The following is an 11,940-nucleotide window of genomic DNA, read 5'->3' as shown; positions in this document are numbered from 1 at the left end:
CCAGTGCATTGTTGGTGTTTAGTAAATGTTTGTGAAATACATTCTCCTCATAAAAACATACTGAGAACAGTCTTTTTTTTTAAAGAACCCAAGAGAACAACTTTATTTGGGGGAGGGAAGAAAAGGGAGAGAGAAAGAAGAGGACAGGGAAGGATCTTTATCTTGAAAGGAAACAAACCTTCTTGGCCTCGTCCCATTCCAGGACCCAGCTAGTTGAGAGAGGCCCTAGGGTGGACTCGGTTCCGCTGTGAGCAGGACAACAGAGGGCTAAGGCCAAGTCTCCCCAGGGAAATGGTCTGTCTCCCCACTGCTTTCCCACTTCCCAATTCCTTCCCTCTCCTATTGCACATCATATCATGTAAACATGGCCAGGGGCAATGCCCAGGACTATAATGAGGCAGATTAATATGTAAACGGAGATGAAGCTAGAAGTTAGTTGCAGGTACCCAGCCTTCTAGCCAGAGGCCCACAATTTTCTCAAAAGGGTTGGTAAAAGGCGGAGGGGGATCGAAAAGTAATGGACCCCAAACTTTGGCTCAGATTATACAGCAGTGCAAAGGTCTTTAGCTACCCTCCAACTCCTCCCCACACACACAAAAAATTCCAGTCCTTGAAGAACACCCAGTCCTGCCAGGACTCTGCTCCGAGCCTGGTAGTATCCAGTCTTCTTTCACCAGACTCTCGAAAAATCAAGGTCACTGGATCTGAGTCTTGCTGTGCTGCCGTGGAAATCCAGAGACAGGTAGTGGTAATCTATCAAGGCCTGGAGGAAAGGAGAGGCAGCCAGAGGTAAAGCTCTCTGGGTAGTAAAGTCACTCAGTAAGATACTTTGGTTCATATAGATAATCTATAGCCCTGTTAATCATGAGTTCCTCCATTCAACCTCAGGGACCTATATCTTCCTTATCCCATGCCCCCAATTCCAATTCCTATCCCTCCCCCTCTCACCAAAGGCCCGGATGAGCTCAGCCCGAACTGCTCCAGTGACAGTCTTGACCAGGCAAAGGGTAGTGAGGCCAGCAAAGGCTGCATTATACAGGAACACAATATAGAAATTTCCCAGCCAATTGAAACGCCCAAAGTCACCCAGCAAGTCAAAGCGGGTAAGCCCTGTGAATAGAGAAAACGAAATAGTTTAAAAAAGGAACCAATTGTTAACATCCCCTCAGATTTGAAGGGACTCGTTTAGCCCCTTAAATCAACTCAGAAACTGGCTCTCTGCTACCCTCACGTGGCCACATCTTAGCACTGCAATCACTAGTACTGAAGATGCCATGCCACCCCCTCTGTTCCCAACCAGTCATTTCTATCTCCCATTTCCACAGATCCTTAAGAAATGCACAGTCTGAAAATATTAGTCGAGGAAGGATCCAAAATCCGAAGTATGGAGTGAAAAATACCGAGCCAATAACTCCCCCAGTAGGGAAGGGGGCAAAGACAAAATATTCAGTCCCTGGCATATGTACAATGCCCAGTTAGTCCTACCCTAGCAACCTTTCCTTTCTCCCCATAGTGGAAGCCATCCTCACCTCTTACTTCACTCCAGATACTTAGTCCATAAGTACTGTTGGGGGCAGCCTTTGTTTAGCACTAAATAACCCTTCTAGGCTTCTCCTATTCCCAAGGAAAATTTCCAACACCCCTGAAAAGCCAAAGGTACTTACCTAGTGTACGAGAGAAAATAGGCAGGGCTGAGCTCAGCACCAGGAGACAGACGCAGTTCCCAATAATCTAAGAATGGGGAAAGGGAAGGAGGACGGAAGAGAGAAAAGTCCCTTGAGCAGCTGCCAGTATCCTGTGTTAACCCTTGATCCCAATAAAGTCCTAGTTCCTCCTCCCCCCATACCTGGGTCATGGCTGTATCTTGCCATTTAGGCTGAAGGCCTCGGAACAATGGAGAGCTATAGAAGCCCACAACAGAGGACAGCATCAGGTAACTACTGATGACTTAAGGAAGAAATGACATTGAAATGGTTCTCATCATCCCCTCTAACCATCTCATTTCTCCCGCTCCTTTCTTGGGTAGGAATACAACCTGCCACCCCCCAATCCAGCTGTGCACAGGAGACAGGGCTGAGGGGTAGAAAAGACAGGGGATAAAATTTCTTCAGAAGGGGGAGACCAGGTAGCACAGCGAGTAAGAGCATCCGCCCCAGGGTCAGGATGACCTGGGGAATTGAATCCGGGCTCAAATATTTAGTAATAACTGGCCGTGTAACCCTGAGCAAGTTACTTAATCCCAATGGCTTAAAAAAAAAAGTTTCTTGAGAAGGATACAGGATGAGGATGACCTGGATGATAGCACCAAAGGAGCCCAACTTGGAGAATGACACCTGGCCCAAGGAGGTACCCTGCATAGGCAAAGCGGTGATGTCATTACCTGTGGCACTCCCCCTTTTCTGTGGGATCCTCCTCCCAAACCACTCCCTACCTCCCAGCCTTTGGCAAACCCAGGAAGAACGTTTTCCAGGGTCAAGGCCTTGGGGGAAGGGATGACTGGTACCTGCATGCCTCGGGGCATGGCTGCCTCGTCAATTAGCAACTCCAGGATGTGAATGGCAACAATGAGCACAGAGAGGCCCTGGTTGGGGGAGGAAGGGAGGCAGAGGAAGCTGGTCTTATCAGCTCCTGTCCTGGTCTCAGTAGAGCTAGAACATCCTGCCCCCAACAGGCCCCTCCCAGAATCTTTCCCCATTTTGTGGCCACGGAACATCTCTTTTCCCTCTCATCCGCCCCGCCCCGCCCCACCCCAGCCTGTCCTGGGCATGGTGCCACACTTCACTCAGTGGACTGACCCCGACCCACTGAGCCCCACACCCACCGTCAGCAGCAGCAGACACAGCATGGCCAGGGGGTAACCCAGGTTTCGCTGCCAAGCAGAGGCCTTCTGTCGTTTCTCTGAGCGAGGAGAGAGAGGCACAATCACTAATGGGCTGGTGGAAATGGAAGGGGAGCTCCCAAACCAGCTCCCTCCCTCCTCCCCCTCTTCCATTCAAGGTCACCTCCCCACCTCTTTGGCCTGCCCACTGCAGTCTTTCTAAACCCATACCCAGCATGAGCCTCTGTGTCTGCAGGGTCATGACCTGTCTGTGCAGCAGCTTCATGTCCAGGGGCAGCCAGCATGACGTGGGGTCTAAGGCAGAAGAACAGTGCTGAGGGGAGGTCTGTGACTCTGTCCTAATCGTTCCCCTACCCCTCACCTCCAAGTTACCAACCAGCCCTCACTGTCCTGCCTCCTCTCCAACACACTATCCCAGAGCCCAAGCTTTCCTGAGGGAAGAAGGCCACTCACTACACATTCTTCGGGTCAGAGATGCCTCCTCAAAGGCTGAGCAATGCAGCTGTTCTTCCAGGTCCTCCAGCAGCTAGGCAGGGGGAAGAGGGGTAGGGGGTTTTTAGTAGTTGCATAGTCTTGGAGTTCTGACCTACCCTGGAGTACCCCTGTCCTGCCCACCCCCACCCAAGAGGCTAGCAACAAGCTGAATAGGAAACAACCCAAAGAGAGCAGTAACATGAAGACCTGAAATCACCAGGAAGGTATGACATTGACCTTACAGACCCTTCCCTATAGGCATACAGGGAGCATACAGGACTCCTAAAATGAAGGTAGAAAGGGAACCAAGAAAACCAAGAACAGGAAGCCCAGAGGAAAAGGAGACAAAACTACATCTATCTCTGCCTAAGGATCTCCCTGCAAAGCAGAAAGAAGAGGGAACACTACATACCCTAGGCTTGACCAGCAGTTTCCCAGTGACAGAGAACATTTGGGCCAGGCCCAGTGGTGTACACACTGGAAAGCAAAAGAAGTCCATTTTTAGTTTACCTCTCCCCCTTTCCTCCTCTTTTACAGACACAGGAGCTGCAGGCCAGGTTTCTTACCCACTCTCCCAACCTCCACCTGGTCCCACGCCCTTTGTTGCAGCAAAAATTCCACACAAACCATGACCAAGAACTCACCTAAAAGGAGCAATACGCCGAGAAAAGAGATGCAGGAATAGAGGTAGGGAAGATAGTACTCCCAGAGATCTGGTGTGGGGAGACAAAAATGGTTAGGAAGTCACAGGACTTCCTCTACTCCCTTTCCCCTCCCTGCTTCTCACTCCCACCTCTATCCCCCTCTGCCAGAGGACGTCTCAAGATGAAGAGTCCTACCAGCGAGCTCCTGCCCAGCAGAATGCCAGCGAAGGAGTCTGGGGCCATCTGCAATCACTCACCATACAGAGACTCCCGGCTGGTCTTGCTGTTGTCCACAATGGCAGAGGCCACCCAAACCATGCCTAGCACCAGCAGTGACAAAAGCAGCAGCATCACCACTGTCTCATATACCCTGCCCAGGACCCCCTTTAGGATGGGAATGAGTGGGGGTAAAATGATTAGTAGACAATTAGGGAGGAGATGGCAGAATCAGGGGAGATTGGAGTCGGTGGCATGTTGGGAGGAGATGATGGAATCAGGGGAGGTGGAGTTGGGGAGGGGATATTTGGGACCAGATTTAGGGACTGGAATGAAGGTATACCCAGAAAGGTAACTCCCATCCCCCTCTCCGATTTGCTCACCTTCTTGGAGCCAGCAAAGCCTTCTGACTCAGTGAAAAAGTAGGCAAAGGGCATGAGGAAGACAAGGGACAGATTAGAGAAGAGAAAGACAAGGTTCCAGAGTCCTAGGGTAGAAGGGAAGACAAAAAGACTGGATTAAAATAGGAGGGATAGGAGAGGGAAGAAAAGGGACAGGAAACTGCACTGATTGGTGACTGGCCTTCAGCCTGAAGAAACTTCGTTTTTACCCTATCCCTAATCCCTGGGGACAAGGCCTAGCACAAAGCCCATCGGAAAGGTCAGCCCACCCCTGGGGGAGAGGTCCTTACCATGGATGAGAGAGCCATTGAGCCACTGGATATAGTAGTTTCGGGGAAGGGAAAGCAGCACTTCATTGCTGAGGATGGAAAAGGGCAGAAGCAGGACTGCAGCTAGTGCCACCGCCAAGGTAAAGGTGCAGAGTTCAAGCCTAAAGACACATGGAATTGGAATCTCAGTAGCCCTTTTAATGCTATCCCATCTTCCCTGCAAGATGAGCTATCCTACCTTGGGGAAGTAAGGAAGTACTTGGGGAAGACCTAGCCAAGGGAACATCCAGCTCTCCTAGGACCATCATTCTTAACTTGGGACTAGTGTGATAGATTTCAAGAGATATACAACTTCTGATGGGAAAAAAATTAACCTTTAACTGAAATTTAGCATTTTCTTCAATTATTTAAAAAGATTCTTCTGAAAAGTGCATAGGCTTTACCAGACTACCAAAGAAAGGTACACAAAAAGTTAAGAACACCTGTCCCAGATGCATAGGAAAACAGCATACCAGCATGACAGCTACCTTAAAAACTCCTAGCCTCATCAGCTACCACCTGCTTCTCTAAGAATGTGGGGCCCTTGGGCACATGCTGTCTCAGCAGGAGACATTCCCAGGCTGGTTTCTCTTCCCCTCCTAGTTAAATATCTGAATATTCCTCTCCTATCTCTCTCTTCCCAGGGGATCATAACATTTCTCCATCCCAAACGAAGGCTTAGTTCTACCATTCTTTAAGTCCTGAGGAGCTCCCAGACTCTGGGCACAGAGAAAAGAAGCCAAGCTATCTGCATTTCCGGTGACTCAGGCCACCAGGGAGACTGGAACGACAGCTTTTGCCTCTCCAGAGTACATCAAGAAAGGAACAGGCTGGGGATGGGGTGTAGGTATTTGTGAAAAAAGAATCAATTCTCCCCACCCCCAAATTGCCTACCACTCCAACTAGCTAGCTAGCTAAGATCCCTTTTCCAGGGGCATGTCTGAGGCATGGTTCTGTCTGGCCAAATGGGCCTTTGGTGTTGGGACAGGAGAATTAGTGGCAGCAACACTTACGCAATCTTGTTGACTGTGGCGTCCTCATCATCAACTGTCAGAATCAGACAGAGACAAGGAAGGAAAGACAGATGTCAGCTAATGATTCCTGCAGGGCTATTGTATTAGCACTTAGTTTACAGGGATAGGGAAACAGTACAGGTATACTGTGACAGGGGGTTGAATATGCCTGGGTTCTGGTCCCAGGAAGCAGAGAACATCGGCTGTCTACCCATTGCTATCTTCCCTCCTCCTCCACTTTCCTCACCACAATTTGCTCCTCCCTTCCTAGAAATATTACTGTCACAGTTCCCCTTTGGACACCAAGAAGACCATAAACAAGTGGCTAGTAAAGCCAGTTATGTTACGTGTTGGGTTCACTGAAGAGGGCCAAGAAAGGATGGGGCAGTAGATTCTGGAATTTCTTGGGCACCTGGGGAGCTTTAAGGACTGGCTACTTTCTGAAATAGAGGACACGATGATTTGGCTGCTGTGCCCATAAAGTAGCCCTGGGATAGAGATAGGTCTGGCTAAAAAAGAAAACTGGATATACTGGGGCTGAGGGAAAAGGCTGGCACTTCTAGGCAGCCAGGGCTACCGTGTTTCCCCGATAATAAGACACTGTCTTATTATTTTTTTGGACAGAAAAACACCAGAGGGCTTATTTTTAGGGGAGGGCTTATTTTAATGAACATTGACAGCAATTTCAATAAACAGGTAAATGTGGACAAAAAATGTACCTTTATTCAATAAGCAAATCACTGGGGAAGAACAGGATGACGCGCTCACTGCTGCAGCTCTGATTGGATGCAGCTCGGAGCGGGGCATGCATTTGGGGGGGGGGGACGATACATACAGAGGGTACCGTAATGTAGCGTGTAGTGCAGAGGATCACCTTCACTACAGTAGCAATCTCAATAGGGCTTATTTTCGGGGGAGGGCTTATTTTAGAGGAATCTTACACAGTAAGGGGAGGGCTTATTTTCGGGATAGATCTTATTATCGGGGAAACACGGTAGTCATTTAGTGATGGATATAGTCCTAACAGTACCTGTAGGACAGATAGGCCAAGGTACCCGGTCCCAGCCCTACTATCACAAGATAACAGAAGGGCTCCTATACTCTCCTTCCTCCCCAAAGCACATACTACAGAGGACTTACTTGCCCCATTAACCCTATAGGCAGATCAGCTCCTAGATACTCTCCACAGAGCAAAAAGATGACTAGAGAACTGGCAGAGTTCCTGGCAAGGGGTCTAGGCAGCCCAGGGAGAGGACAAGGCATCTGTGCCCACCAGGAAGGGAGAAGTCGATGGAACAGATACTTCAGCACACTTCAGCCCCCTCCCTTCCCAGGTGAGCACACGCACCCCATTCCCCTGAGGCTTTCTGCATAGCCACCAGCACCAGGACAGCTGGAGAGGCCTACAGAAGCTGCTCACCCATACCTGTGGTAAAATCAGCTGGCTTCTTGAATCGGGTCAGAGTGACATGGCAGAAGATATAAAGCGTTGCAAACAGCAGTGTGGAGATCTGAAGGGGAGGGGAAGATCATAGGAATGGCAGCTCTAATGCTGGAAGGGCCTCTGAGACCATCCAGCCCAACCCTCTCAGTCTGGGGCCTTGACAGGAGAGGTCACACAGGCAGTAAGCATGGGAGGGGGGCCTCCAATACCAGGGTCTGCGGTCTTTCCATTTTACCAAGTGCCTCTTTGGGGCTTCCTAATATTAACCCCCAAACTATTCCCTTCCCACATCACTCTAATGGAATCCTCCCTCCCTTCTAACCCCAAAATACATCTTTTCCTGATGTCTACTGCCAGTGCCAAACCTCTCAGATTAGTCCCTTCCCCTGAAACAAGTTGGGTGGGATGATGATACACTCACATGTGTGCTGAGAGACATAAGGTCTAAAACAGTTAGGTGGGCAAGAGCCCCTTAAAAACAGATCACCAGACTAAGACCCTGGAAATATTAAAAAAAAATCAGGGCTGATCTCTCCTTTCTAACTCTAAATCCAATGATACTGATGTCTTATCCCATGGACACTCCAATTCTGCATCAATTCTGATATTCACCCCCATACTCCAGGGCCAGATGGAACCTTGGGGGAGCTACCTAACACCAGTGTAGACACCTTAAGAGCTACTATGGCAGATAAACAGTGGACTTGGAGCTTCTGATGAAGAATGATCCAGGGTCTCAATCTCAGGCAAAGAGACCCATTCCCAGGGCTCACACTCGCACATCATAGGCCTCAGCCCCACACCCATCTTTATGTGGCTAGAAGCTCAGGGGCTGAGCAGAGGAAAAAGGATTAAGTTTTCTACACCATCTACCACTCAAATAGGAGAAAGGAGCTGTTTTGATATCCTTTCTTCTGTTCTGAACACTGACAGCTACTGCTTTCAAGTATTCAAATAAGGAAGTCAGTTAATCACTAAGTTCCCTTCCACCTTCAATAACCAAAATTTTTAAATCTAAGAACAAAGGAGTGGCACCAGTCACTGCCCCCCTGTTAAATAAACTTAGATGCAGAATTTTAAGAGCTAAAAGGGTTTTTAAAGATCACCCCAACTCAACTACTCATATTGCCAGAAAGGACAGTGAGGTCCCGAGAATAGAGAAGACAGGACAGAGCCTGGAGTATGAGAAGTGTAGCAACATGACATAGTGACCATAGACCATGATTTTTCTGAGTCCCAGCTCTGCACCAAATTATTTCATCTCTGAATCTCAGTTTGCTCATCCATAAAATAGGGAAAACACTTGTACTACCTACCTGAAGAGGTTATTGTGAGAGGAGCTGTTTGTAAACATTAAAGCATCTGAGTAATTACTAATTATAACTCAGGTCTCCGGACTCCTAGGCACAAGGCTCTCTTCAATACATATTATGGCATTATATGGGAACTACAGGTCAGACTCTAATAGGGTGAACTTCTGGCTATGCTAGGAATATATGCTGTCCTTACTCTACCAGAGACGACCAGGAAAAAAATCAGCCTCATAGGGCTGAACTCAGTTGAGTTCCAGAGGGGCAGGACAGATTGGAGGAAGTAGAGGTGGGGATGCTTAATCAGTAGTCTCTAAACTTGTTTCATTTAAAAATATATATATTGATTGTATTTTGGGATAGTTGGTTTCTTTGCAATCCTATGTATTTTATGCATTTTAAAAACGTTACTTTGAGCAGTCCTTATTAGGATTTACCAAAGGGGTCCCTGGCACAAGAAAAAAAGTTAATAATTATAATTGAAAATTTTTTTTGCTTTTTTTTTTTGGAGGGCAATTGGGGTTAAGTAACTTGCTCAAGGTTACACGGCTAGTGTTTTTTGTGTGAGTGTTAAGTGTCTGAGGCAGGAACCGAACTCGGGTCCTCCTGACTCCAGGGCCAGCACTCTACTCACTGCGACACCTAGCAACCCCAAAAAAGTTAATAATTCTTGTTCTTGAGGTTGGTAAAGAAAGCAGAGGGCAGACTATGGTACATTGCAGGGTCAAGGCAGCAGGCAATGTAGGCTGAGGATGTCTCTAAAGGTAAAGAGTCACCTCCAAAAGGTAAAGTAGCAACCTTCTAGAAGTTCTGCAGTTTTACAACCCAAGCCTCAATCTCCTGTTTTGCATCATACCCAAGAAGGTAGGAGAGCTCAAAAGGTCAGCCTGGAGTTCCACGAAGTCCTTGCTGGGCTGAGGTTGAGCTGCTCCCAAAGAAGCCTTTCACCTCACAGGTGAAACAGTTCAGCAGACTCCTCCCTGCCACGGCTTACTACAGAGAACTAAAGGGCAGGGGAGTGGGAGACATCCAAGAGCCTTTACTTTTTCAGGTCAGCAGAAAGCAGAAATGGTAATGATAGCTCACATTGATATGGCACTCAATTCACCAGCTGCTTTCCTCCCAGCAACCTTATGAGGTTAGATGATATATGCAATATTGCCTCCTTTTACTGAGGAAGAAAATGAGGCTCAGAAATTTGCAAAGAGTCACATATCTAGAACTAAACAAACTATTTACTCAAGCTGGTTTCCTGAAGAGAGAACACTCCAGGCCATGATAAATCAACTGTTCTAATCTTTACTCTTTCCTCACCAATTTCCTATTCTCAGCAGCACATCCCTAGTAAGCTCACTCCTCTGATTCTGAGGTTACAGAGGGATGAGTGGGAAGGACCCCAGAAGGAAGTTAAAAATAAGCCACCACCACCACCCCCTCCCCAAAACTTCTACTTCTCCCTTTCTTTCTGCTATCCATATGATATGAAGTAAAAAAAAAAAAGCTGCAGATAGCAAAAGAGAGAGAGAGAAAGGATGGTAGGAGGGCGCTGGGGGTGCCAAGAAATCTTAGTTCAACCATATTATTGAGTGGCTAATGAATTATCCTGTTGTTACGCTAGGGACACCTGCAAGGCAAACAGGAAGCAATAACCAAGCTGGGAAAGAGAGGGGAGTTCAAAGTGTCTCTCTATACACTGGGAAAATAGTCGGGAAGCCCAGAATCCATTTCTGGAGACATTTACTTTATTGGGGCTGAGGGTGAGGAAGTGGGTAGACTCTAGGTCTTTACCCCCAAGGCAAAGGAACCTGACCCAGTGCAACCACAGGGGAGCCTCAGCACCAAAGCAGACCCTCTCTCTCCCCAGGGGGCAACCTCATGCATCTTACAACTAACACTCTTCTCCTTCCGAGTGTGTCTCGCTGCCCTACCCCCTCCATCTTCCCTCCAAACAGGGTAGCCTAGGGGTTTCTTCTGCTTAAGATAACTAGGGCCTGCATGCTTCTCCCTAAGTTTTGGGGAGAATGCAAACCAATCCAACCCTTCCAGACACTCACAAAGAGCACAGACCCACCAGCACCCACGGAGCAAACATAAACATCCCCGAGGACTCCTGGGGAGAGCGTGGGCTTTCTTCATCGCCTCCTCCTCCTCCTCCACTCCTCCCCGTCTAGCCCCAACCTCTCCATGCATCTGCCCCGACGCCGCGGCGCTGGGCTCCGGCCCCATGCTGGCGGACGCCGCCACTCCACCACTCCCGCACCCGAGTCCCGCACTCACTATGCACTCCCGGACTCGTTCATGGAATAGTTGCTCCCGCATCAACAGCACTTCGTAGTCAGCCGCTTCCATGCTCTGATCAGCATGGTTGGGAGCGGGTTTCTCCGGGGTCCGGAGAGGACAAGCGGGGGCGGGGGGGGGGGGAATCCACCGCCGCCGAGCACCCAGACCCAACTCAGGCTCCCCTCCGGGGCCTCGACAAGGACACCGGGAGAACTCAAGTCCCAGATGCGCCCACCCCTCTCAGTCCCTCCCTCCGCAGCTCTGCTCTTAAAGGGATAGTGCCGCCGCTCCGCCGCGTTCCGCGACCCGGCCCCAGCTCGCGCCGGGCCCTTTAAGGGAGAGTAGCCGCCACGTTCGGAACGAAAAGGGTATAGGCCGTTGGCTTCACTACAAAATAAGGGAAACGGCGTTCCGCGTTCCATTTTAAAGCCACAGCTTGACGACACAAGGGGTGGGCGGGATCCCGGCCGAATGGGCATTTCTTATTGGTGTTTATAATCCGCGGAAGCTGTTTTTCACCACAGGACGTGCAGCGATAGGCTTGCCCCGAGGAAGGAGGCGGGATGTTTCTGTGCCACGGCTGGGCCCGGCTGCAGTCTGTGTTTGTCTCCGTAATCCTAAAAGACTGACTGGGAGAGGCCAGCACGGTGTCCCCTAGACCTGAGGGAGGTAGTAGTTTGGTAGAAAAGCCTGGGAGATAGTAATTTAGTAAACATTTATTAAGTACCTGCTAAATAAGAAAAAAAAAGACAGTCCCTGCCCTCAGGGAGCTTGCAGTCTACCAGAGGTTGGAGGGGTGGGATGGGGACACCGCGAAACGAGACAATTCAACACGATTCCAAGACTACCCTGAGAACAACGAGGTTACTTAAAGGAGCGGAAATCCACTTTGGAATGTGCATTTCCCCCGGGATCCCAGTTCCCTACTATTACTCTCTTGTGGCATGTTTCTTATTCCATATCTCCCTGAGCTTCTTCTCATTCCTTTCCTACACAAGTCAACCACATTTT

General features: G+C 49.0%; 1 protein-coding gene across 4 annotated transcripts; it reads right to left on the bottom strand.

Annotated features, from left to right (window-relative positions):
- Positions 1–72: 72 nt before the first annotated feature.
- On the bottom strand, positions 73–11,349 carry LMBR1L (limb development membrane protein 1 like). Of its 4 annotated transcripts, XM_069092622.1 has the most exons (17): positions 10,927–11,349; positions 7,322–7,406; positions 5,896–5,929; positions 4,865–5,004; positions 4,557–4,660; positions 4,215–4,341; positions 3,958–4,026; positions 3,726–3,790; positions 3,293–3,365; positions 3,050–3,133; positions 2,822–2,898; positions 2,504–2,581; positions 2,278–2,351; positions 1,847–1,937; positions 1,665–1,731; positions 949–1,110; positions 73–763 (listed from the first exon to the last, which is right to left on the bottom strand). In XM_069092622.1, exons 1-17 carry the CDS (start codon positions 10,996–10,998, stop codon positions 696–698), a joined length of 1,470 nt encoding a protein of 489 aa, XP_068948723.1. In that variant the 5' UTR covers positions 10,999–11,349; the 3' UTR covers positions 73–695. The 4 variants fall into 4 exon arrangements, with proteins under 4 accessions (XP_068948723.1, XP_068948724.1, XP_068948726.1 ...); XM_069092623.1 differs by lacking the exon at positions 7,322–7,406 and having other exon boundaries at positions 10,927–11,348; XM_069092625.1 differs by lacking the exons at positions 4,557–4,660; positions 5,896–5,929; positions 7,322–7,406; positions 10,927–11,349 and having other exon boundaries at positions 4,865–4,870.
- Between the last annotated feature and the right edge of the window lie 591 nt (positions 11,350–11,940).

Source organism: Petaurus breviceps, unplaced genomic scaffold (assembly GCF_028583685.1).
Source record: "Petaurus breviceps papuanus isolate PSGF00001 unplaced genomic scaffold, PetGlider_PUasm1.0 191, whole genome shotgun sequence".
Lineage (NCBI taxonomy): Eukaryota > Metazoa > Chordata > Mammalia > Diprotodontia > Petauridae > Petaurus > Petaurus breviceps.
Note: the sequence above shows the minus strand (reverse complement) of the source record. Positions and strands in the feature narration are given on the sequence as shown.

Coding starts and splice junctions, on each gene's coding strand:
- LMBR1L (XM_069092622.1), bottom strand. CDS start 10,998: ATGGAAGCGGCTGACTACGAAGTGCTGTTGATGCGGGAGCAACTATTC. Junction 5,930..7,321: donor GCCAGCTGATTTTACCACAG/GTATGGGTGAGC, acceptor TGATTCTGACAG/TTGATGATGAGGACGCCACA. Junction 2,582..2,821: donor TGTGTCTGCTGCTGCTGACG/GTGGGTGTGGGG, acceptor TCCCCCAACCAG/GGCCTCTCTGTGCTCATTGT.